General features: G+C 45.8%; 1 protein-coding gene across 2 annotated transcripts in view; it reads left to right on the top strand.

Moving 5' to 3' along the window:
- Positions 1-2,407: 2,407 nt before the first annotated feature.
- Positions 2,408-26,995, top strand: part of CASKIN2 (CASK interacting protein 2) — a 114,867-nt gene continuing 90,279 nt past the window's right edge. For both annotated transcript variants that reach the window (XM_081320406.1, XM_081320405.1), the window contains exons 1-2: positions 2,408-2,905; positions 18,763-19,290. In XM_081320406.1, the coding sequence (XP_081176532.1) occupies positions 19,197-19,290 (94 nt within the window). In that variant the 5' untranslated portion in view covers positions 2,408-2,905; positions 18,763-19,196. The remainder of the gene's footprint in view (positions 2,906-18,762; positions 19,291-26,995) is intronic.

Raw genomic sequence — 26,995 nt, 5'->3', positions numbered from 1 at the left:
GAACTGAAATAGCAAGGTAGACGACTACAGGGCAAATAGAAGACACACATCTGATCAGTATAAAGCCCAATTGAAGGCTTATGCTGTGGCAATTTTAATAGGTAAAGGTAAAGGTTCCCCCGCACATGTGTGCTAGTCGTTTCCAACTCTAGGGGCCGGTACTCATCTCTGTTTCAAAGCCAAAGAGCCAGCGCTTGTCCGAGGACGTCTCCGTGGTCATGTGGACGGCATGACTAGACGCCAAAGGCGCACGGAACGCTGTTACCTTCCCACCGTAGTGGTCCCTATTTTTCTACTTGCATTTTTACGTGCTTTCAAACTGCTAGGTTGGCAGAAGCTGGGACGAGTAACAGGCGCTCACTCTGTTACGCGGCACTCGGGATTCGACCTGCCAAACTGCCGACCTTCTATTCAACAAGCTCAGCGTCCTAACCCACTGAGCCACCGCATCCCTTGTGGTGATTTTAATACAACGCAATAAATTGTAGACTTATACAGTATAAAGAAAAAAAAGAGCTGAAAAAAGTATAAAATACTTTACTGTGTACAGTAAAAATCTGTCTTTTAATAAAGATGGTTCATATGCTTCATAACCAAAGGAAGTCTGTCTGCATTTGGCATGTTGACTAAGACTGTAATAACTACTCTCCCACCTCATCCTGTTGCTTGTATCAGATTTGCCTTGCAGGCACTAAAAAACTATAAGTGTAGACCTATAAATTTCTCTGCGAGAACAACTGTTGAAAAAGAGTAGGGAGACAGAGTAGGTGGAAGGATAATTGATTATGGTTATCTTTCATATACCACCTTAACCCAAACTGAAATATATAAACAACAGGATCCAAACCAACCAACCGCAGACTAGTTGATTATGTCTGAATCCAGCCTGTATGAACAGTTTATGGTGTAGTGTCTTGTATGAATCAAATGAACGATCTGAGTAAATTATTGATCAATTAATCATGGGGGAAAGGTGTTATGCAAACAAAGCCAGAAGATACTGGCATAAATCACAATGATAGAGGACTTAGGTGTCATAGCTGGAAATATAGTGGAGCTCTCCACCGCCAACAAAGGATGCACATCTCAAAACATCTGAACGCCTGTAGGAAGTCCATGATGTTTAAGAACTGGAGATACAGAGGAAAAAGAGATGGGGGGGAAAAACCCTGCAGAGGCTTCATATTTCTAGTGCAGAGTACAGGTAGTCCTCAATTTACAACAGTTCATTTAGTGACCATTCAAAATTACATCATTGAAAAAAATAACTTATGTATCGCAGCAGCCCCATGGTCACATGATCAAAATTCAGACGCTTGGCAACTGACTCATACTGATGACGGTTGCGGTGTCCCGGGGTCAGGTGATCACCTTTTGCGACTTTCGAACAAGCAAAGTCAACCGGGAAGCCAGATTCACACTTAACAAACAACCCATGTTATGAATTTACCAACTGCAGCAATTCACTTAAGAAGCGCAGCAGTAAGAAAAGTCGTCAAATGGGGCAAAACTCACTTCACAAAACGTTTCACTTAAGCAAGAGCAATGTGGGGCTCAGTTGTGGTTGTCAGCTGAGGGCAACCTGTACACCTGCAAAAATAAATATGCAGTACTGCGCACGCACACACACACACCCACACACGCCCACAAGTTAAACCCCACATTAAAATAAAATAGGGGGGGGGGGGGAGAAAGGATTTTAAGGACCAAAGAGGACAAACATTTCTAGCGTCTATGAGTCCCCGGAGGCCATTTTTCCTTTTTTTTTCTTTTTTGACACAGCTTGGCAACGGACCGGCCGCTTCTCTTGCGAAGCCTATCTTATAAAAGAGCCACTTGAGACTTTCCTGAGCCCTGGGGGCCCTCTTAGAAGAGGAGGAGCGGCGGCGGCGGCGGCTCGGCTTCCCCGCTCCAGACACACAGCCTGGCTTACCTGTGCGCACACGTTCCGCCCCGCGCCAAGGTGCTCTGGTGACACGACACGCCCCCGACCGCCTACCCCGTCCTCCTCCTCCTCCTCCACAGTTAACCCTTGAATCAGGGGTCTTCAAACTTGGCCCTTTTATGACTTGTGGACTTCAACTCCCAGAATTCCTCAGCCAGCAAAGCTGGCTGAGGAATTCTGGGAGTTGAAGTCCACAAGTCATAAAAGGGCCAAGTTTGAAGACCCCTGCCTAGAATCCTTCAGCCCCCGGCGCAAGAGGCAGCAGGAGTTCCGCAAGCCCGGCCCAGCTCGCCCGGCCGTCCCCGCTTTCGCTTTTCCAATCAGGAGGGGAGAACGGGAGGCTGGGAGGGATTTCCTGCTGAGCGATCCCAGGCGAGGGAGGGAGGGAGGGAGGGAGAGAGAGAGAGAGAGAGAGAGAGAGAGAGTCGGAGGGGGGGACAAGGGGAAGGGGAAGGGAAAAAAAAGGCGGCAGAGGCGGAGGCGAACTCTTGGGCAGAGTTCCCAGGGCGCCTGGCAAGCTGACCGGACGAGTCGCCTTCCGCGGGCGGGCGACGCTGGCCCGAGGAAGCAGGAGAATGAGAGAGCGGGCGCAGAGGGCGCGGGAGGCGCTGCGCCGGGCTTTCCTCCGCTTAAGTTCTCGGGTTCCGTAGACTTTGCGCGCGGACTCTTTGCGCCCTCTCGCTTCTCTTCCTTCCTTCCTTCCTCCCGCCTTCGCTCGCTCCCGGGTATAACTAGTCTCGGGCGCTCGGCAGGTCAGGGACGCGAGCGAGCGAGCGAGCAGGAGAAGTCCTCGTTTTACGTCTCGGCGGGTGTCGTGGAAGGCGAGGGCAGCCTTCCTTTTCTCCTCGCCCGGAGGAGAGGCAGCGAAGAGGAGGCAGGGGAAGCCACCGGCCGGTGACAGGAACGCTCGCAACTTTTGTGTGTGTGTGCGTGCCGGGAACGCGACGAGCCCCCGATGCGGTGAGTTGTGGGAAAGGAAAACCCGAGCGCTCGAGTTGGGAGGCTGGAGCGGGGGGGGGGGGGGGTGGTGGTGGAGAAAAAGGGGAGAAATCAGCCCCAAGTCTTCAATGTTGTCGACCGAGATTTGTTTCTCTTCCCATCTCCGCCCTCGGCGCCCCTTTATTCGCCTTATTTGGTCACTTTCGTGCAGCCGACTCTGGATTTAAAAACTCGGATTTTGCTTCTTCCGAAACCAGGCTCCGTCCTTCGGTGTTCTGTCTAGGTCAGGGGTCGGCAACCTTGGCTCTTTTATGACTCGCGGACTTCAACTCCCAGAATTCCCGAGCCAGCTATGCTGGCTCGGGAATTCTGGGAGTTGAAGTCCGCGAGTCATAAAAGAGCCAAGGTTGCCGACCCCTGGTCTAGGTGCTTGGTCTGATGGCTGCTCGCTTGGATTTTTTTTTTCAAGACAAACTTTTCAAAGAATTATATCCGCCAGGCTATATAATATCGCACTCTGATGCGCTATATAATGTACACTGGTTTATAAATGTTTTTTATCCCGAATAATTCTCGGCTTTGATTTTTTTTTCCCCCCACTACAGTTCTGCTCCCTCTCCTCCTGCATCTCCTCTTCCCGGATACCAGATCCGCTTTTTTTTTTTTGCAGCCTCCTTTGACCCATCTAGGTGCGCTGAACTACCACTTCCATTATCCCCAGCTCATTATCGATCATGTTGGTTGGGATTAGTCAGGTTTGCCGTGCAATACCCCTGAAGGTTTAGGTTGGTGAAATTGTTTTTAAGGAAAAAAGAACTGTGGTCTATTTCCAAAGCCTCAGCTCTTTTTCTCTGAACTCTGACGTTGTAGCATGCCTGAAAAATGATACCACTGTTGTGATACAAAAGTTCCCCAAGTCCTACCAGGTAACCTTTGCTCTACGCTTTGTTTTCCCGTGGTAGGAATGTTTGACTCTCGTCTTCCCCCCTCCAGAGCTGGTATTTTTAATAATTGTTGTTCAGCATCTTTAGCCTATCACTTACTTAATATGGTCCCCCACCCCCAACCAACTTTTACACTATGTTTGAGAAAGGAAAATTTCAGATACTTGATTGAGTTCAGCAGGTAGAGAGTCCTGGAGTGGTATATTAGATTTCTTAAGCAAGTTGGGTGTTTACCTGTTCTGATGGGGTGTAAGTGAACCTGGCTACTGGCTGCAATGCCATGCCTAAGCCTGAAAAAGGTGCAAAAGTGTTCACCAAGTTTAATACTTTATTTCTCCTGGTGAGAACACTGGCTTGTAAATGAGCACCATTCTGGTTCATTTGTTGGTCTTTATGTACAACAGCAAAGTTCCTAAGATTGCTTTAATACAGGGGATCTCAGACTGAGTAATATGTTTTGTACAAAAATTAACAAAAACAATTATTTTACTGTGCTTTGATTATAAGAGGCCAGGGATGAGATCAGGAGCTACAAATACTATTTTAAACCTAAAATCTACAGAAAATTCAATAATCAGTTGAGGAGAAAGTGCTCAGCGGGGAAAAAAAGGACTACGCCAATGAAAAAAAAATCCCTTTGGGGTCTATTAGCAACTCTTACTTGACCTTGAATGAAATGTGCCAGAGCTCATCATTTGCACCCCGTGAGCCTGGAAATGGGTAGAAGAGGCTGACCTGAGCAGAGCAGAGGAATGTGTTCTGCCCATGCATCTTGGAGCTTTTTGCTGTTATTTTACTTATTTTACTTATAAGAGGACTGATTACCAAAACCAATTCTGGTTTTTGAGTAGTAACTCTAATTACTTTTGTTTTAAGGGGCATAATCATCTTTTTGTTATGTTATAATAAATATAACATAAATGCTTTATTTGAAGTGAAATTATGACTTATGGTTGTAGAACTTGAGTAAATATGATCCTATTCATAGTCTCTGGGGAAAAAAAGTTATCTCTGGGGATAACATTTTCAGATCACATCTCGTATTTCTGCTGAGATGGGCTTCATCAGTTTGAATTTGTATCCTGGTGATTGTGTATGCAAATATTTACCATCTTGAATTGTCATTAATTATAAATTGTAGTTTGTCCAAGGACATCCTTGTAATCACATTGTTCCTGTAAATCCCCCATATCCATTATCTTCCTCTTTCTCTACTTCCTTCAACCTTGCCAAGCATGACAATGTTCTCCAGTGCCTCTTCCGTTCACAGGACATCCCAAAGTATCTTAGCTTCCTCATAAATCTAATTATGGCAGTTAAAATGGATTGGAGAAGAGAAAGAGACAAAGCTCAGAATATGTTTTTTTTAACAAGCAAAGTACCAACTACAAGTTACTGCTAGAGGTCCAGATTACTAAACTGTAATAATTGTATCTCAAGAACAAGAACAAGAGTGATCTATTATGCTCAACAGGGTCATTCTAGACACAATCTTTGAACAGAGCTGTAATATTTCTTGTATATTATGGTTTTTACATGTTCTAAATTGATTTTTTAAAGCAAATGAATAAGATGGTATGTTGCTGTAAAATATTTATTTATCTGTATGGCAACACGGTAACGCCAGTCTGAATCCCATCCAATGTGTGTGTTGATATTGTATTTTTAAATAAGATTCTGAAAGGCCTAATCCACTTAGTATTAATGGTCTGCAGTCAGAGCTGCTGTAGGAGATAAATATAAATATGAGTTTTTTTACAGCCAATAGCTATTCCCCAACATTTTGTCAAGCCAACCAGTTCCAAGATTCTCCATTAATGATGCTTCAAGCTAGATCAGCCCAGTTACCTTGTTCACAGCTTATTTAAAATCTATACTCTATGGAAATTCTCAACTGCTTAAGGTTTTATTGCTTTCAAGGTTATCTTGATCCTGCTTACATTTACATCCAACCCTTAGACCACTTGCTGGTTACTTGTTAATACTGATATGAAGGGTTTATATTTTTTGCGGTCATAGGAACTTTCGTTTTACTGAGCCTGCTAAAGGTAATTCTGGGTGGAAACGCTGCAGAATTTCTGGCACGTTATCTGTTATTTTCAGTTGGAGTTTTAGTAGTCAATGAACCTGGTCACTTTTGCCCACAAAGCACTTTGAGGCCATGCAAGGCCACTATAGTTGCTGAGAGCTCTGTGAGTTAGAACTCCCAAGCTCCAGTTTCTGAGAATTTCGGTCCTGATCCTGATTACTGTATGCCATTGATTGTTTCTGTCCGAGTATTTGCTTTCTTTTTCCTCCTTACATTTACCATTGTGTTTGTTTTATTTATTTACTAGATGTATGTTTCTATTATACTAGATTTATAGATCAATAATATTGATCTACAAACCCATTAAATAATATGTTGTATAGTTCTAGTTATGTATCCTGCCTCCCACTTACTTCCCATACCTATAGCACCCATTGCTGTTACTGTGGAGTCAAAATGGTCCTCAATGTCTTGTCCAACCCGCTTACCAAAAATGAAAAGGATCTCTCTAACATTAGAAGCAAAGTTGGGCTTATTATGTCATGCCATAACAGGTGAGGAATTGTCAGGCCCAAGAGGAGCTGTTAACCTGGATGAATCTCCTGTGTGCAATAAAATGTAGAATGCTAACAAGATGCATAGTCCTCTGAAGTTCTCTGCTATGATAGTCACGTACATTAGAAATCAAATTCTCGCTGTACATAGAATATGAGACAAGGAAGAAAGCAAGTTTCGATAATGTAATAGTCTCTAAAAATGTATGGGCACATGTCAATGTATTTGGGTTACAAAAATTGACATGTCCTGCAACCCCCCTTTTTCCCCCCATGTCTCACTTTATGTGAATTTATTTTATGTGAGATTTTCAGGGAACCTGTGCTTGTTTGGAAAGATAGCAATGCAGGTGATAAAGTAGCTACCAATATAGAGCCAGATCTTGTTTCATCTGGATGAGCAATTCATTTGTCATCTTGATCATAGCTGAGTGGTTGCTGTGGAGATGGGCAATACTAACACCAGATAAAAAACCTAGCTCATATACTAAAGCATCAGGTGATTTTGTCTTGAGGGTCAGTAAATGATCCATGTGGTCTTTGGAGTATTTAAGATTTCAAGAAGGAACACTAAAATATCCAATGTGTAAGCCAGCAACACATTCTTATGAGATAAGATCATATTTTTCTCACACGAAAGAGAGCTTGCTCTATCTCTTGCAATCAGTTAAACCCAAGGCTGATTTTTATAAATCACCTAGTTAATTCCAAGCGGAAATTTTCTAATCTGTACATTGTTAGCCTGATTTCCAACAGTAAAGATAATACAAATTCACCCTACTGTGTGTGGTGTTTTTGTGGCAGGGAAAGTTTGTTGTAGCATCTTTAAAATTAATTTTTAATTTTTGTTTTCTGTTTCTCACATGATTTTTGTAGCTCAATGCATCTTCTCTCTTAATTAACTGTACACACAGGCATGTCTCCACATTAATTTGGGAATGTGCCTTATAATGGCAGGGGTGGACTGCTGGGCAATTTCTACATTGCATTAAGACTCAAGATGGTCTCGCTCCTCTGAGTTTAACAAACTCCTCTGTCATCTTAAATATTCTACATTTCAGTTGTGGGACAAGTGAAAGTTTGTTCAAGCAGTAATCCTCAAACCAATCAACTGGTTCCAAGTTTAAAACCTAGTCTGAATCACATGTTTGTATAAATTGTTTCTCAGTTCTTCAATTCTCTTTTCTTTCCTTTCCTAAATCAAGGGTGCTTCAATGCAAAAGATATTGTGCGGGTAACCCATCTAAATTTCTTAATGGATGGGTGTGGGTGCAAAAAAAAAGATGAAGCAGTGGTAGGCAAACACAAGGGTGTTACAAAAGGAAGATGATATCTTCCGGATCCCCATACAATTCAATATTTTTGCAATGATGACATTATAAATCTCAGTGTGGGAGAGCCCTGGTCCCCAATAAGCAAGAAGAATGATCCCACTGGATCATTCAGATTATTCTGTTGCATCTGAACCAGATCTGAAAGGTCAAATGCCGTGTCAATAAACTCTGTTCTTCTTTGCCCAGCTTGCTACTTTTGAAATAGGTTAGATTCCAATGACCTTGACAGTTGTGGATTATGGGAATTCTCCTCTGGGCACCCCTATCCTGGTCTAAGGGTCTGTGGGGGGTTTTTTTGTTTTGTTTTTTGGTTTCAGATGTGAAGAATCTCTTACGGCAAATTGTAAAGATGCTGTTTTATCCCTTCAGTACTGGCAGATGAGGCAAGATGTTGGTCTTAGATTTACCTAGCTTATAAGGGAGCCAAGTTCAGAGCAAAGATTGTAAAGAACTCATCAGTTCATTACAACTTTGGAGGAAGTCTGAGGCAATGGAGAGAGGAGCATGTTAATCTTCTAATACTAGAAAAGATTTGTATTGTTGAATTATTGCAGGGCCTTTCCCCACTTCTCATAAAGTCTATGCTTGTCTGTTTGTTTCTCCCAGAGGACAGTCCCAAAGGTGCTTTTTCAAAAGGCAACTGGGCTTTGTTTTTCCTTGAAGACACTTCACTCCACATCCAAGACGCTTCTTCAGTTCTGACTGCTGTCTTCAAGGAAAAACAAAGCCCAGTTGCCCTTTTGAAAAAGCACCTTTAGGACAACCATGATCTAGATGACTGAGAATCTCCATAGACGCTCCCAGAGAAAGGAGAAATGGTCTTGTAAAGGGGCAAAGGAAACAGGTTATACAGTAAGTACACAGGAGCCTCAGATAGTGATGGGATGGAAAGTTTCAGTCAGAAGTCTGGGTTAAAACCCTATCTTCTTGCTTTTGTTTTTCCCTTTTTCCTTTTCTTGACTTAAAAAAAATTAAAAGGATATAACAGATAGCTAGTACAGATTTAAAATATCAGGTCCTGCTAGAGACATATGAGCAGGTATGGAACAAATCTGAAATATTACAGAACTAATGTATTCGGATACATCTTTAAAAGCTAATACTACGAAATGTTTTATATCCGTTTGCTAGTCAGACTCTAAGTGCCCCTGCTAAGTTTTATGCTTAACAAAATGCTTGTTCAGTTTCTGCTTATGTGATGCCTTAGACCCTGGCTATCTTGCTGCCAGCTGCTGTCTTCCCATTCAGAAAATTTTCAAAACAGATGCAGACAAAATTTAGCCAATGCATTAATAATTCAGAACTTTTTGAAGTTCTGAAAGTATTGGTGAAAAGGCTCATCTTCTAGCTCCAGCCACCCAGTGGTGCCCTCTGATGAAAAGAAGGAGCAGCAAGGCCAGTGGATTGGAGCTCATGAGTGAACAAGCAGAGGCTCGTGTTTGTATCCCACCCTGCCAATTATTAGGCAGCAGTGTTTTTTCTTCACATTTTGGATGTTTTCAATGACCGAATTTGCACAATGCACTAGCCAAAGCCGGGGGGGGGGGCGCAAGGGAGTATGACAGGTTTTTTTTGGGGGGGATGGTGCGCACACAGGCAGCACACAGGTTTTTTTCTCCTTGCTTTATATTGCAACAGTCACATATACAGCAAAACTGTTTTCTTCCCTTTAAATACCTAAGGGGTGCCTAGTATTTAAGCAAAATTGGCTGCAAAAGGTTGTTTTCCTTTCACATTCTGATTTGTCAGTTACCTTCAGATTTACCTTCCCTGGGATTCTTAGAGTTCTTACCTCTTGTTCAGTTCTCAGACCAACCACTGCTAATCTGTAGCAGGCTGGGTTTGACCTTGGTTGTTTCCAAAACAGTTGAGTGTGGGAAAGTAGATTTTCCCACCTCTCTCTGTTCCTATGCTTCCTCTTGTAAGTGGCTCACTGAGCAATTGGTGCTGGACTAGATCAACCTGCCACTTTAAACCTATAACAAGGTTGTCTCTTCCCCCCCCCTTCTTTGTTGTCCTTAGCCTTGTTTCCTTCCTTGTAGGTGATACCACCAGGCTGCACTTTGAACATCACTCTATAGCAGTGATGGCGAACCTTTTAGAGACTGAGTGCCCCAAAACTACCCCCGCTCTGCCCCCCTGCCCCGCCTGCCCACATGGTCACCCACCACCTCCATGGCCCACCGCAGCAGTTCGCTCAGGCGGCCCAGCAGTGCCATGTTGACCACGTCCTCTGCCCACACCCCACAGCATCATCTGCATGCAAAGGGCCGCGAGGGTGGAGTCTTGTCCCCGCTGCCCGGCTGCCATGTCCTTGGCTGCGCTGCTCCATACAGGCCGTGCTTGGGGCAGCTCTCCTCAGGGGGGTTGCTAGTGAGGAAGCTGCGGGGGGAGGCAGGGCTGGGGCGACAGCACACGTGCCCACAGAGAGGCCTGTGAGTGCCGTCTCTGGCATGCGTGCCATAGGTTCGCCACCACTGCTCTGTAGGCTTTTGCTGGCTTGGTTTATTGCTGGGGCGACTTCTAGTTTCTGCTCAAACTTTGTGGTCATTGGCAAGGCAGGTAGCTTGGCTCTGCTCTAGATGGACTGCTGGGCTTATTAGTACACAACCTGGATTTCAGCTGCCTAGCTTATGGGCCAGATTGGTTTTCCATTGGTGGTGGTATGTGCTGTCCTTCTACTGTTACTAAGTAGCCCCCTGAGTGAGCTTCTCTGTTATCCCCAACTAGGAATTTCTCTTATTGTCCTGACTAGGTTTAGGCCCTGAGTCTTCGGAGAAGGGCGGGATATAAATGGAATTAAAATAAATAAAAATAAATAAATGCTATTTTGGTGGCCCGGATGGTGTCCCAGTCAGCTTCTTTTTCTCCCTGACTGGGTCTGCAGATAATTGGCTGCCCTAACTGCAGTGAAAGGACCACCCAGCTGCGGTCTTCCTCTCTTTGGTGAGGTAAGAAGGGGCCCCGTTCACCTGGATCACGCTTCAGCTCTCTGCTGCCCTGGCAATATCTCTCATTGCTACTAACACCTGCTCCAGCTGCTGATCCTGATGGCCAGACTTCCCAACGCTCTTCTAGATGTTTTCCAAGCCTAAAAACCTGAATACCTCCAGTCTGCTAACTGAAGAGAAGATACTCCCAATTAAAAGTTCTCATGAACATCCAACCCACATTTTTGCACTGGCCAGTCTGCCAGCCACCAAGCCTCCTAGTTTGTTGCCAACTTCCATTGACTGATCCGCCAATTGAATTTATCAGATCTGCTGATTTTCCTCCTGAATACTCCTGTGTTGGCCAATCTACCAACCAAATTCTTTTCCCCATTGCAATTTGTCTATATTACCGGCCTCCTGCCTTCTGGGTCTTTACCTTTTTTCCTAGGTCTGGAACACAGCTTGAGTCCTTTGTCCTTTTCAGTGTCTTTGGAGCACCCACCAGCTCAAGAAGCAGAATTTTGGTAATCTTCCCCTGCCCACCACTGCTATGTCCAGCCAGCCAGCCAGCCTATTTGCCTGCCTTGCTTCAAAGTGAGCCAATTTCCTCTTGACCTACAAGCATGAACATAGCCATATATGCAGTACAAACCACCTCATTTGAGACAAAAGATCTTGGTGTTTGCAATCAGCTAGCCCTCCAGCATAGTGTGGGCATGAAGTTATTAGTCTCTTGAGTGAACCATGCCATACACGTGGCATTTGCTTGAATATAGCTTAGTCAGAGAAAACAATAATTATGTTTTATTAAACTGGGTTTAGAGTTAGCATGTTTTCTGAACCAAGCTAATGAGTTAGCAAACTGGAGAATTACAACAACAACTTGTATACTGCAAGCTCTCAACAACTCTGGCTGAGCCAAATAATAAATACGGGGGAAGAGATAAGCTGAGGGAAGTTAGAAAAAGTCTTCTGAAGACTTTGTCCTGTTCAAAGTTGAAACACGTATAGTACAATGAATTATTATGAGGCCTATTCAGTCTATATCAAAGGTGCCTGGCATGTAATACCTAAGATCTTATCTTGGGACAGGTGAACAAAAAATTATTTATAGAACCTGTTTTCAGTGTGAGTGTTCAACCACAGGAGGTGCATAACAATTGTGTAGTGAGTGTTTTTAAATATGCAGATTGTTTTCTTTCCTCTCCCAGGTACTATAGTAAATTCCTTGAGTTCCTGAAAACAAAAGAGGAAGGTGGAATTTACAAACGGGTGTCAGTTCTACTTGCTTAACTTTTTATAGGCAAAGCTATGCTTAATAGTAAGGGATTAATTTGGCAAATCTTCCACTTTCTGAACATCTTGCTGCTAGTAGTCCTATTCTATGGCCACTTTGAAACTCATTTTGCCTGTATCAGGCTTGGAATGATCACATCCTAGTTATATAGATGTAGATATGGGTATGTTGTTACATGTTGTTGCTTTTCTTGTATTTGTTTTGCACGGTCTGCTTGATTTTGCAGTGTGCTTGCTTAGTTTCTTACAGAAAAGCTATAAAGCATGAAGCAACAAGAGGTTTTTTTTTATCAGCCAGCTTGTTGCAGAGCCTGACACTGATTAGGACTGAGAGGGAATAACTGGCTCAAGGTCACCCAGAAGCTTTTGTGCTTAAGGGAGGACTAGACTCTGGCCTGCCCCTTCCTAGTCTAGCACCTTTACCAAAAACTACATCACACTGGCTCTCTATGTGCATACTGTATACATATATACATACAGTCCCTGGGTTAAGAATGAGTCTCATTCCTAACTCTCTCTGTAATCCAAATTTATATTTGTGTTGGAACTTGTACTTACAAATGGAGCGCCTATTATTAAAAATGGCGGACAGCATTCTCCATTCAATGCTTTCAGGAACCACTGAAAACAGGCTGTATATTAACAATGTGCGGCTTCAGCAGTTCCTGAAAGCATTGCACACTTCAGCGCTTTGTCGGCTCAAGGAAAGAACGCTGTCTGCCGTTTTTAGTAATAGGCAGGCCATCCGTATCTAGGGATTGTCCTTAAGTCAGACGTTCTTAACTTGGGGACAATATGTGTATACACATACATATATTTGAAATCCCAGGGTAATAGATATAGACACTTCCCTTCAGAATTAATAAGATAGATCTATTACATTGAGAGGACAGGAAGGCCTGGAGGAACATTGTCCATAGGGTCGCGATGGGTCGGACACGACTTCGCAACTAACAACAACAACATTACATTGAGATTCCTGCTGTAGGAATGAGTTCTGAGTCCTATCTATTTCTAACAAGTTTATTAGATGATGGAAAGAAGCTAAGAGTACAAAGTGCTAGAGCAGTGGCCCTGTGTGATTTACCATTTTATTAATAGCAAGTGTGTTAAAATATTTCATACACAAACATCAGTTCCTGCTTAACATCTGCATTGTATAGATTCTTATCATAAGTTAACTGAGCATCACTTAAAAATGTTAAGTATTCTGGAACTAAATGCAAGCTCCACTTCGTGCAACATTCTGACATAGCAAAGGGCAGCATTTAGCCAACTTTGCTGAGCTCAGAAAGTTAAGTGTGTGTGTTTGGGGAGGGGGGGACCTAGTTAATTCCTGGGTGGGAGACCCGAGACTCTTGACAAAGCTGAGAAGTAGGGGGGGGGGAAACTGAGAAAGAAGGCAATGGCAAACATTTACATACTGTTGCCATGATAACCACATGTGTTCACCAGGAATTTAGTTGATTCAAAGAAGTCTATACCTTTACTGTTTCTAACAAGAGCTAGTCAGATGCTTCTAGGGATTCAGCATCCCTTCCCCCACCCTGCATAGTTTGCTTTTGCTGTCTGTTATTTAGAGAGAGATTTCTCTGAACACAGAGGTTCCATTTAGGTTCAAGGCATTCGTTTATAAGTTGGTTTTTATTTATTGCATCTTATCGTCTGATGACTTAATACTTTCTGAAAGCTAAATAATAGTTTCTCCTAAAGGTTCTTCACTCCAACTGTAGCCTCCTAAAGTTAATTTCCCTTGTAAAGAGGTGGGTGGAGGGTAGTGAAAAGCATGAGCAGACTTTTTATCTGTCCTATGTTATCCATTTTGAACATAAGAACATAAGCAGTGTCCTGCCAGAGAAACCCCCTGGCCCAAGTCCAGCAGTCTGTTCTAAATGTTTCCCCCCCACACATACTATATTTAGTCCAGACCATTGCTTGATTTTGGAATATTCAATAGAGGAGGATGCTGGTGTGTTGAATGTTCAACCCCTCTAACTTAACTATTGTTTGCTTCAGAGCCTTCCTAATTATTCCTGTTATTATCGCTTTATGTGCCACAAGCCCTTAACACTCAGCTCCCTTTGAGACAGAAGAAGAAGAAGGTCCATTGTTGGTGACAGCTATGCCAAGCAGTAAACATATTTTCATAGTCATCTTACAGGATCTGAAGAAACCACAGCCGCTGGAAATGCTTTGAGTGGAGTCTTTGTGAGAGCTTTCCTGTGGATTAAGGGAGCTTCTGTTTTCTTCTGCATAGAAGAGAAAAACAATGAATTCTCAGCTATGTCTTGGTAGTTTTTTAAAAAAATCTTGCCTAGAAAAAGATCCCAGTTGGGATAGTGAAAGGACAGACCAGATTGTCAATCTGTTATGTAATTCCCCATTGCTGTATGTGTTTGGTGTGCCTCAGAAGATAATCCCTGCATTTTTAAAATTTATAAACAGAACATTAACACTGTGTCTGGATACCTTATTTGAAAGTATAAGCTATATATGCACGACAACAAGAATGCTGTTGGGCTACTACTGTTTGAGGAAGAGAGTCCATACCTTACCCTCACTTCTGTTTCAGCTCATGCCCAACAGGCTTCTACTGACTATGAACAGTGTCTACTAACAGTGGAAGGAGTAATAAAACTACTGTAGTGCTGCAGTTTGTGTTTTTTTTCAATGTAAACACAATTTTGGTCCTGCAATACTTCCTCCACACTCTACTATCTGAATGGATCAAGCTGAGCTAAAATTCTTTTTTATTTATGCAAGCTAGGATAGGCCTTTGAGTAACCTTGAAGAAGATGGCATGAGGTCAAGAAATGAGGAATGGTTGCTGGTTGTCCTTCCTAAATCTTCTTGTTTGAAAAGAGCCATTGCCATAAACAATGACAGCCTTTCCCAAGTTAAGATCCTCCATCAATGGTCAAGTGGTCTCATCATTGCCAGCCGCCACAGCAGTTGCCTTTGTGGGTATGACAGTGGGAATTATAGTTCAGAAGTTCAGACAAGACCAGAAAAATGCAAGATTGGCAAATCTACACATCTGGGTTTTGATTTGTGTTTCAATAAGATATGTGCCTCTAATTTTTCCTGCATGGATGCACAATCCTTTTAGATTATGGTTTAGAGCAGGGGTGTCAAACTCAATTTCATTGAGGGCCACATCAGCATTGCAGTTGCCCTCAGGGGGCCGGGTGGGTGTGGCCAGGGTGGGCGTGACCTACTGGGTGGGCGTGGCTAGAGTGCATATGGCCTACTGGGTGGGTGTGGCCAGCTCTACAACATTCGCATCAAGGGTGCCGATGGGGGCCTGGGCAGGAGTGGGACAGATCTGAGGGTCTGTGGCAGAAGGAGGGTCTCTGGGCCAGGGCCAAGGCAGTGGGGGCCATTCCCTCACTGTTTCCAGGATGGCTTCGCGGGCCACATGAAACCACTTCGTGGGCCGGATCTGGCCCCCGGGCCTTGTGTTTGACATGTCTGGTCTAGACAAATTAGATCATTTGATCAATAAACAAATATTAATAATGGAATGGGAATCTACCCCCACCCTAAACACAAGAGAAGATGGTTAGAAAAAGAGTAGCTGGTTGTTTATCGTGTCTCAAAGGTACTTTTCCAAAAGGCAACTGGACTGTTTTTCCCTTGAGGAAGAAGAAGAAAACATTTTGCTTCTAATCCAAGAAGCTTCATCAGTTCTGGCAGGATGGTGAGCTAATGAAAGGGTTAGTTCTGACAAGATGGGCGGGGGGGGGCGGTTGAAAGGATCATATTTCTTTGCAGTCATCTGGTCGTTAGCACTGTCCCTGAGAACTCTTGAGGCCACTTGAGGGTTTATCTGTGCCATCAGGGTCACCTGTATCAGAGTGCAAATGGTGCTCGCTTCGGCAGCACATATACTAAAATTGGAACGATACAGAGTGCAAATGGAGGAGGAATCTTCTTGGAACTGCTGAAAGGATTGTGTTGTAGACAGGAGATAGGTCTTGTCCTATCCCTTCCCCTCTGTTGAGAAGGCTCAGTGTTAACATAAATGGCCTCTTTTACCTTAACCAGTGGTCCTTTCTATCTAAATGTGGACTTTCCTGTCTTTGAAAGAGTGACCTCTGCCTTTCAAATGCAGATGGATGCTGAATCTTGTCATGCTCTCCTATGTTGTGTCATGCGTTTGTGAAGTGGTTGTTTTGTTTCATCAATGTACAGATCTGCACATGTCTCATTGCATTGAATTGTTAGGCAGTAGATTCAAACAAATACACACTGGAGGGTTAAAGGCAGATTAATTCAGTACTGTTTGTTTAATATTTCAGACATCAAATCCATAATCTTTATAGAGGACAGGGTAGAAAAGAAATTAAGACAACTCTAATGGTAATTCTCTAAGTACCTGAATAAATACAGTTACCGTAGCTGCTTTCTATTTTATTTGTATGATGACATCTGCATTGCTTTTATCTTTATATGAATATCTCCAAGGAAAGTTCAATACTCTGTTGAAGCCTTTCCTTATTTTAAGGTATTTTAGGTATATTTTAGCCCTAAAAATATACATAAAACTTCCCTGGTACCCCTTTATTTTTGTTGCAATAACTATTGGCTAAATATTATTTGTGGTGTCTTATGTTTCACATTTTCTAGGGTAGCTTCCTCAAAGTTAGGATCTTTCTGATGTTTTAAATCAGGGGTACTCAATCCCCAGATCATGGGCCACTACCAGCCTTGAGCTATTCGGAACTGGGCCACAGAAATGGCAGGCACACCCACATCCCTACTTGCACAAGCAGTGGGCAAACACATGCACACACATTCCATCTGCATGAGTGGTGGGTGCATGTGCCCACGACTTGTGCGAATGGAACTGGGTGCTTGTGCCTGTCACTCATGTGGACTGTCTCCCTCCCTCCCTCTTTGCCAGTCTTCAAAGGCAGAAAAGTTGGGGAACTCTATTTTAAACAACAATTCCAAACATCATTTACTATTGGCTGTATAGGGGGGGTGGGACATACTTTATAGAATTACTAGTTTAAACTGGTAAGATCTGTATTGGGAAAGGCTGTTCTAGCCTTTAATGTTTAATTCACAGCTTTTAATGTCAGGCCCAAAGGGACTTTCTTTTTTCCCAGATTTCCTATATCTCAGAGTTTGTGATATAGTAAGGCATTGTGCATGAGTGAGAAATAGCACTGTATATTCAATAAACAGGCATTAGAACAACATGCTAAGGCCATTTCAATTCTCTTGTTCATAAATTATAGATGTTGCTCGCAATCTACTTACAACATCCTTTAGTAAAGCCTGGCTTTGTTCAGAAGCGAGTTTAAGCCCAACTTAGAATGTTGTGCTTGTTTTTTTATTAAAAGGTGCACATACACAAATAACATTGTAAGAGGCAGATAGAGTAATATATTGTTCAGTACTGTTTCCAGTTACTGATGCTGTAAAGCAGCAATAAGAATGACATTTTGTCTTCCATTGCAAATAAGTTGAAATGTAATTATTCTGATTGTTTGGCTTTCTGTTTTCTACCATTTCTTTCATCTTAACAATGTGGACAACTTCATTTGTCTCTTTGTTTTAAATTTGGAAGGAGAAAAAAACATCATGATTGGATTTTTGTGTGAAAAACCTGAAACAGAACAAATTTTGCCAACTGGGTGTGTATTCAGAGATAGAACTTAACTTGTCTTTATTTCTGAGCATACCTCTCACTATTGAACCGGTGTACGAATACATAAGTCCAGTTGATGGATATTTGCTTTGTTTTGTTTTAAAAGGTCCTGTGTAGGCCATGAAATCTGTTTACCTATGATTTAACAATGCATATGGTTGCAATTATATCATTGATGAGATACTTAATAATATTACAGATAATTTCTGCAGACATTTGAGACCCCTGATTTTGGCTTATGTTAACAGAGAAAGCCCCTAGATGTCAAGTCTTTAAGAGGAAATATCCATGAAATAGTTCTGGTCAATATTTTGAAAAGCACATAAAGATTAAGGGAGGGTTATAGTACCGGTAATTGGGAAATCAGATTTCTCAGCCCAGCTGCTACTTCTTTCTTGCATCCTCTCCCCTTCATCTGTTGTATACCGAGTGAAACATTCATTTCATGGAAAATATATTCTATCTCAGGGGTGTCAAACTTACAATGTCACGTGATGAGTCCTGACGTATTGCGACTTTTTTGCCATTGCCGGCAATGGGGTGGGCGCAGTTTCGCTATGATGCATCCGGCCTGCGGGCCAGCAGTTTGACACCCCTGTTCTATCTAGTATTGAATTGTACTTGAACTGAAAAAGCAAGTTGCTTGTAATCCAGGATTTATATTAGTACAATACAGGTAGTCCTTGACTTGCAATCATTTCTTTAGCAACTGTTCAAAATTACAACAGCACTGAAAAAAGTGACATATGATCAGTCCTCACACATATGACCATCACAGCAGCCCCAAGGTCACATGATCAAAATTCAGGTGCTTGGCATGTATTTAGGACAGTTGCAGCTTTCTGGAGTCATGTGTCCACCATTTGGCACTCTTCCTAGCCAAGTTCTGATAAGCAAAATCAGTGAGGAAGCTGGATTCTCTTCTTAATGACTTCATGATTTACTTAACAGGATTAACTCTCTTAACAACCATAGCAAAAAAGATCATAAAATTGGTGCAACTCACTTAACCAACTTGCTTAGCAATGGAAATGTTGGTCCTAATTGTGGTTATAAGTCGAGGACTACCTTTATCCCAGTGATTCATAAGTCTTTTTTAAAAAACTCATTCTGACTTTTATTTTCATAGGTATCTGAGAAACAACTCAGGCATTGGCTGCAGAGACTCTACATCTACTGACGTGGAGAAACAGAGGATTCCTACCACCTGAGACGAACCTCTACCTGCCTAGGAAGAACTGGAGATTTGGAGAAAATGCTCTTATTTAGCAACAGCAGCTAAATATAACACTCTTTCTGTTGCTACTACCTATTCATTTTTCATTTTTCCTTCCCAATTTTCCCCCACAACTGGGATCCAGTCATTAAGCACCAAATTATTTAATGCCCAGTGGTATTTATCATTACTAGACTATTTTTTAATGTACTGTGAGAGGTCTAAAAATATTTTTGTTTCTTGGCCTTTTTACTCCTACCATTTTTGGGGACTTCCTCTTGAGTAGTTATCTCTCACACGGAGCATCTGGATGGCTTCATAAATTGGGAGCAGTGCCCTTGTTCATCATGGGGCGAGAACAGGAACTGATCCAGGCTGTGAAAAATGAGGATGTACCTGGTGTGCAGAAATTGGTAGCAAAGATCAAGGTGTCCAAAAGTAGTGAGTATCTCCTTACACCCTAACGTGATATTTTGCTTTCACTTGGGTCAACAGTAAATTAGCTGCAGTTCTGTGGCTTTTGGCAAACTGGCTATGGTTATACAGTATATAGAGACCAATAGTAAGAGATGACTCTATGGTGATTCATAATGTATAAAATACTTCTTTTTATCAATCCAGAACTGTTAACTGTGTTGGAAAGAGCAGCAGGATATAAGTTCTACCTAAGAAAACAATTTTCTCTTTGAGGACTATATTACCGTATATACTTGAGTATAAGCCGAATTTTTCAGCCCACTTTTTGGGCTGAAAAACTCCACTTCGGCTTATACTCCAGTCAACAAAAAAAAAGAACTGTCCGTTCGTTCGGAACAGGCTGCTGAGAGAAGCTGCCTCGCCTGCTGCGCCCCCAACAACCGCCGCTGCCGCTTTCCCCCCCCCATCGCTCACCCGCTGCCCCCGAAAATGCAGCTGCCGCTTTCCCCCCCCATCGCTCACCCGCTGCCCCCGAAAATGCCGCTGCCGCTTTCCCCCCCATCGCTCACCCGTGCTTTCCCCCCCATCGCTCACCCGTGCTTTCCCCCCCATCGCTCACCCGTGCTTTCCCCCCCCATCGCTCACCCGTGCTTTCCCCCCCCATCGCTCACCCGTGCTTTCCCTCCCCATCGCTCACCCGTGCTTTCCCCCCCCATCGCTCACCCGTGCTTTCCCTCCCCATCGCTCACCCGTGCTTTCCCCCCCCATCGCTCACCCGTGCTTTCCCCCCCCATCGCTCACCCGTGCTTTCCCCCCCATCGCTCACCCGTGCTTTCTCTCCCCATCGCTCACCCGTGCTTTCCCCCCCCATCGCTCACCCGTGCTTTCCCCCCCCATCGCTCACCCGTGCTTTCTCTCCCCATCGCTCACCCGTGCTTCCCCCCCCATCGCTCACCCGTGCTTTCTCTCCCCATCGCTCACCCGTGCCGCCCCGAAAATGCCGCTGCCGCTCGCCCGCTTGCTCGCTTCCTCGCCCGGGGACCAGCACCAGCCAGCCAGCCCGCCGGCGAGAAGCCCGGCCCGGAGGTGAGGGGAGGGAGCGGAGTCGCTCACCCGTGCTTTCCCCCCCCCCATCGCTCACCCGTGCTTTCTCTCCCCATCAAAGATCCTTGGAAGTAATGGTTGGAAAAGTTTGCAAGTCTTTGGGAAAGTTCAAGAAGTGAAAGGAATACCCTCCTCTTGAAAGACCAGATAAGGCAGACAGGGAGATGAAGAGTTCAACCGAGTTTCCTCTTTTGTTCAGGCATCTGCACCCGCTGCTTTTAAACTCGCCTGGCGCTGCAACGGCACCCGTTTTCCCCGGCGAGTTTTCCCTACCTGGCCCCTGCAGAATCGCGGCGGCGCCCCCGGAGAAGCCTACCCCGAGGCTGCGGCCGATTTTTCCTTCTCCTAGACTCTGCCGCCCAGAGCGTTGTTTCTCCCCCTCGTGCGTGCATGGGATGAGGCGAGAAACCAACAGCCTGCGTCCGTCTCTCTTTATGTATATTTCTGTATATATCTTATCTCGGGATCTAGACCTTTCGAAGGAGAAGGGGCGGCTGGAGTTCGTGAGTTGCTGTGGGACCCAAGGGTTGGGGGAAGAGAGATGGGAGGGAAAAGGGGAGAAACCTGCCGCTGGCTAGTTCTTTGTCTGATCGGGGAGCCTGAACAAAAGAGGAAACTCGGTTGAACTCTTCATCTCCCTGTCTGCCTTATCTGGCTTTTTGAAACGCACCACCGGCTGCTCCGTCCAGAAGCCCAGATTCGGGAGGGCTGCTTGGCTTCCACTTGAGCCCATCTATGTCCGCGGGCCCCCCCCCCACTACCCCTAGACCTCCGCCGCCGGCAGAGGCTGGATCCGCGCTCCGCAGCGGCAGGGCGCGGATCCAGCAGAAAGAAGCAGGCAGGCAAGGCACGGAGATCCGGAGACCTGCTGATGATTGGGGAGGTTTGGGCACCTCCCCAAACCTCAGCAGGTCTTCGGATCTCCGTGCCTTGCCTGCCTGCTTCTTTCTGCTGGATCCGCGCCCTGCCGCCGGCAGAGGCTTGTGGAGCACGGATCCAGCCTCCGCCGGCATGCAGGCAAATCCTGCTAAAGGGCTTTCCCCCCCCCACACTGGATCCGCGCTCCGCAAGCCTCTGCCGGCGGCAGGGCGCGGATCCAGCAGAAAGAAGCAGGCAGGCAAGGCACGGAGATCCGAAGACCTGCCGAGGTTTGGGGAGGTGCCCAAACCTCCCCAATCATCAGCAGGTCTCCGGATCTCCGTGCCTTGCCTGCCTGCTTCTTTCTGCTGGATCCGCGCCCTGCCGCTGCGGAGCGCGGATCCAGCCTCCGCCGGCGGCGGAGGTCTAGGGGTAGTGGGGGGGGGGCCCGCGGACATAGATGGGCTCAAGTGGAAGCCAAGCAGCCCTCCCGAATCTGGGCTTCTGGACGGAGCAGCCGGTGGTGCGTTTCAAAAAGCCAGATAAGGCAGACAGGGAGATGAAGAGTTCAACCGAGTTTCCTCTTTTGTTCAGGCTCCCCGATCAGACAAAGAACTAGCCAGCGGCAGGTTTCTCCCCTTTTCCCTCCCATCTCTCTTCCCCCAACCCTTGGGTCCCACAGCAACTCACGAACTCCAGCCGCCCCTTCTCCTTCGAAAGGTCTAGATCCCGAGATAAGATATATACAGAAATATACATAAAGAGAGACGGACGCAGGCTGTTGGTTTCTCGCCTCATCCCATGCACGCACGAGGGGGAGAAACAACGCTCTGGGCGGCAGAGTCTAGGAGAAGGAAAAATCGGCCGCAGCCTCGGGGTAGGCTTCTCCGGGGGCGCCGCCGCGATTCTGCAGGGGCCAGGTAGGGAAAACTCGCCGGGGAAAACGGGTGCCGTTGCAGCGCCAGGCGAGTTTAAAAGCAGCGGGTGCAGATGCCTGAACAAAAGAGGAAACTCGGTTGAACTCTTCATCTCCCTGTCTGCCTTATCTGGTCTTTCAAGAGGAGGGTATTCCTTTCACTTCTTGAACTTTCCCAAAGACTTGCAAACTTTTCCAACCATTACTTCCAAGGATCTTTGATGGGGAGAGAAAGCACGGGTGAGCGATGGGGGGGGGGAAAGCACGGGTGAGCGACTCCGCTCCCTCCCCTCACCTCCGGGCCGGGCTTCTCGCCGGCGGGCTGGCTGGCTGGTGCTGGTCCCCGGGCGAGGAAGCGAGCAAGCGGGCGAGCGGCAGCGGCATTTTCGGGGCGGCACGGGTGAGCGATGGGGAGAGAAAGCACGGGTGAGCGATGGGGAGAGAAAGCACGGGTGAGCGATGGGGGGGGAAAGCACGGGTGAGCGATGGGGGGGGAAAGCACGGGTGAGCGATGGGGAGAGAAAGCACGGGTGAGCGATGGGGGGGGAAAGCACGGGTGAGCGATGGGGGGGGAAAGCACGGGTGAGCGATGGGGAGAGAAAGCACGGGTGAGCGATGGGGGGGGAAAGCACGGGTGAGCGATGGGGGGGGAAAGCACGGGTGAGCGATGGGGGGGGAAAGCACGGGTGAGCGATGGGGGGGGAAAGCACGGGTGAGCGATGGGGGGGAAAGCACGGGTGAGCGATGGGGGGGGAAAGCACGGGTGAGCGATGGGGGGGGAAAGCACGGGTGAGCGATGGGGAGAGAAAGCACGGGTGAGCGATGGGGGGGGAAAGCACGGGTGAGCGATGGGGGGGGAAAGCACGGGTGAGCGATGGGGAGAGAAAGCACGGGTGAGCGATGGGGGGGGAAAGCACGGGTGAGCGATGGGGGGGGAAAGCACGGGTGAGCGATGGGGGGGGAAAGCACGGGTGAGCGATGGGGGGGGAAAGCACGGGTGAGCGATGGGGGGGGAAAGCACGGGTGAGCGATGGGGGGGGAAAGCACGGGTGAGCGATGGGGGGGAAAGCACGGGTGAGCGATGGGGGGGGAAAGCACGGGTGAGCGATGGGGGGGGAAAGCACGGGTGAGCGATGGGGAGAGAAAGCACTGGTGAGCGAAAGAAGCAGGCAGGCAAGGCACGGAGATCCGGAGACCTGCTGACGTTTGGGGAGGTTTGGGGAGGTGCGCGCGCACCTCCCCAAATCTCCCCAAACTTCGGCAGGTCTCCGGACGGCGGCGGCTTGGGAGAGGTGCGCGCGATCCTGGAAGCACCGAAGCCTCGGCCGCGCGCAAGTCCTCGGTAAGTTCCGGGCGGTCACTTGCTTCGCGTCTCCTGAGGGAAGGGGGGGCGACTGGAGCGGGCGTGTTTCCTCGCCTGCTGGGCGCCGCGATTTGCCCAGGGAACGCGCGGGCCCCGAATGGCAGCGTGGAACGAGGAAGCGGACAGCCAGGGCTTCCCCGAGAGCCGCGGCCACACAGGGTATTCCTGTGTATTCAGGCTTGCAAAATGGCGGATCGAGCCTCTGCTGGCGGCGGAGGCTTGCAGAACGGCGGATCGGCTTATACTCGAGTCACGAACTTTTTCCAGTTTTTGGGGGTGAAAATGGGGGTCTCGGCTTATACTCGAGTCGGCTTATACTCAAGTATATACGGTATCTGGAATCTTCCTGGTTGGAAAGATTGTCCAGTCCATGCCTGATTTAAAAGTAAAGAACCATAAAAAACGCTCTTAAGCTGCCCATCGTCACTTAATAGCTGATTAGAAGGGTTAGCAGGCACTGAAGTGATGTGAACATATTCTTCCTCACTGTTGTAAAGTATATTTATATTTGAATTATGCTCTTACATATGCAACATGTATTTTTCTTTTCTTCCTCTTGAATAGGTGCGTATCATTTACTTTTACCTTTATTGGAGACTTCCAGTTTTTCTTTCATGAGCTCATGGTGTTATTGTTAACTATCTTCCTATTATGGATTTGACAGGGAAGGTGTGGGTGCTGGGATTTGGAGTTCTTTTTGAATAATAACTGCATCATTTTATTTGGGGGGGGCATATTTGAAATATGAAATGTGCAATATGTTAAACGAAAACTAATTTTAACTTTTGCTTTTAATCAGAATAAATTACTTGGGAGTGTATGTTTTGGCCATCTGTTCAATATTGGGAAAATTCAGATGGAAAGAAGATTAAGTAGAAATAAAGCTTTTGTGTTTAAAAAAAACCATACTTAAAATATTGGGAAAAGGATATCAGCAGGTGACCAAGCTCCAGGCTTTATAAATAGATGGTTTTCTGCCTCAGATATAAGGGACTTGCATAAGATTTTAAAGGCAAACTTCAGGAAGCATCTCTGACACCTGCTTGGCTGAAGATGGAAGCAAATAAAGTATGAGTGATGGATTTATTCCAGTACAGGTAGTCCTTGGCATATAACCATAAGGGAACCTGCCCATTACAAGTTGCAAGTAGAGATCCATAAGAAAAGTTCTTAAGCTGCCCACGTTGCAAGTCAAGATGGTCGTTAAGCAAGGCATTCATGTGATCACGCTGTTTAACAACCTCAGTCGCTCTTTCCCCATTATGATAATTAAGCAGAGCATGGTATGCCTCAGGCATGGGGGCAAGCCCTGGGAGGCCTAGCGCAGGCCCACACTGTAACACCTTCCCAAATAACACATGACCTGACTCAGGCCTCTCCCATCCCCTGGGGCATCCTGTGCTCCACTTTCCACCCCATTGGATCCACGCAGATCTTAAGCTTGCTTTCCTATCCTGTGGGGTTCCCGCAGCATAGGTAGCCTTAGGCCTGCTTTCCGCTTCACCAGGTCCCACCATCATGGCTTGGTCCACTGACCTTTTCCTTGGGAAGCAGCTGCATTGCCACACAGCCTTCCTATACAGAAGCTGTCGGGCACCATCCTGGAATTGGATGCCATTTTGGGAGTGGCCACTATAAATAAATTGTGGTCACTCCAAAATGGCACCCACTTCCAGGTTGGTGCTACGCAGCCTCTGTACTCTATAGACAGGCCGGTGGGGGGGGGGGCAGATTGGCTGGCTCTTCTTCCCAAAGATGATTTCTGATTTGCCCCTTGGCCTCTCTGTATAGTATGGAGGCTGCATGGTACCATCTTGGAAGTGGGCCCCATTTTGGGTGTGGCCACAATTCATTGGGGCCACCTCCCAAAATGGTTCCTGCTTCCAGGACGGCACCATGTGACCTGTGTACTGTATAGAGAGTTCAAGGACTGCATCAACTTGAAGGAGACATACAGACAAGATAAGTGACTGAACTGTGACAGGATGGAGAGGAGGGTTTTGGACTCAGCAGGGTAGGGAAGCAGGCCCAAGGCCTGTCAGGATTCAGTGGGCCAGGAGACAGAGGAAGATAGACAACGGTTGTTTCAGTTTCTTTGTGGTTAGCTGTAAGGATGATCGGATTGCCCAGCACCCAAACTTTGTTCATGTGACCCTGGGGGTGCCATAGTGGATGGAATTTCGGATAGGGCTTGTAAGTCCCTTTGTTCAGCGCTGTCGTAATTTCAAACAGTCACTAAATGATCAGTCCTAAATCAAGGACTATATGTATTTGTTTTGCAGTTTCACAAATGCCATCCTTACCAGGAACTACAACTCCTAGCAAAGTTGTTAGTGTTTACTGTGTGGATACCAACTATTTAAAGAATTGCTGGGTGAAAGCAGATCCTGGGAGCTATAGCAGGTCTTCTGGAGAAAAAGAATAATGAGTATACGGAAAAATATTAGTTCTACATAGAAAGAAGTAAAGCAGAAAAAGCAGTGCCTTCAAAGAAAAAGCTTGCTGACGCATGTCCTACATATTGGGACACTTTATCTCTCCTGGGATAGACACAAATAAATTTGGATTATACCTTCAATCCCCCTTATCTAATTGCTGATAGCTAGGTTAGGCAGTCTTTTTTTCTGCTAAGGACCATATTCCCATAAGATTAATATGGTGAGAGCTGCAATACTTGCTAGTGGTGAAAAGGACCACAATCAAATTTGAATGTGGCCTGCATTTTCGTTCTCTGAGGCCTTTTTTTTTACTCTTTGGCTATTGAGAAAGAGCAATACCTGTTTTGAGAGATCCATTGTTTGTTTGCAAAGGACTCTTCAAATTAGGCTGAGGGTATGTGAAACTAGGCCAAGGCCCTTTTGAGTTGCAAGTGGCTGGTTCCTGATATATACAATGAAATCTCATTTTTAAAGAAATAATTTGGTAAGGAGGTTGGTTATTCCCAGCTGATGCCATCAGTACAAATTTCACAAATTTACAGCAAGGTTTTAGAGGTGGGAGGATTGTAATGGCCGCCCAAGCATCTCAGGAAAGTGCCCTGTGGAAGCAAAGGTGTTCCTTGGTAAGCCTACTTAGTTGGCAGGCCAGACTCTAGACTTTGGAAAGAAGAGGAAAAAGAAAGGAAGGAGGAAAAGATGTTTTCCCCTTGATTTACCTCCAATAGCTACTCACCTCCCATCTTTTTCTGCTCTCCTTAGGATCAGCTCCTACCCAGCCCAAATGAGGCTACCCTTCTCATCTCAATTCTAAGGGGAATTCCTGCACCCACCTTTCTAGTTGATGGGGTCTGCCACTCCCTTTGTGTTTATTTTGAGCACCACCTTCTCAGGCTTCCTGGCTGAGCAGTTGCTGGGTGGGCTCTCCAGTGATAAAGGGCCTTTCTCACCCATAAGTATCCAGTTTAGACACCTCAGATGAGCTGTATGGCTTGTAAATGTAGTTGGCCATGGAGGCAGCCAGCAGCAGCCTCTTTCTATAAGACAGGATGA

This window comes from Vipera berus (assembly GCF_964194415.1).
Source record: "Vipera berus genome assembly, chromosome: 2".
In the NCBI taxonomy this organism is placed as follows: Eukaryota; Metazoa; Chordata; class Lepidosauria; order Squamata; family Viperidae; genus Vipera; species Vipera berus.
This window is presented reverse-complemented; position numbering and strand designations above follow the sequence as displayed.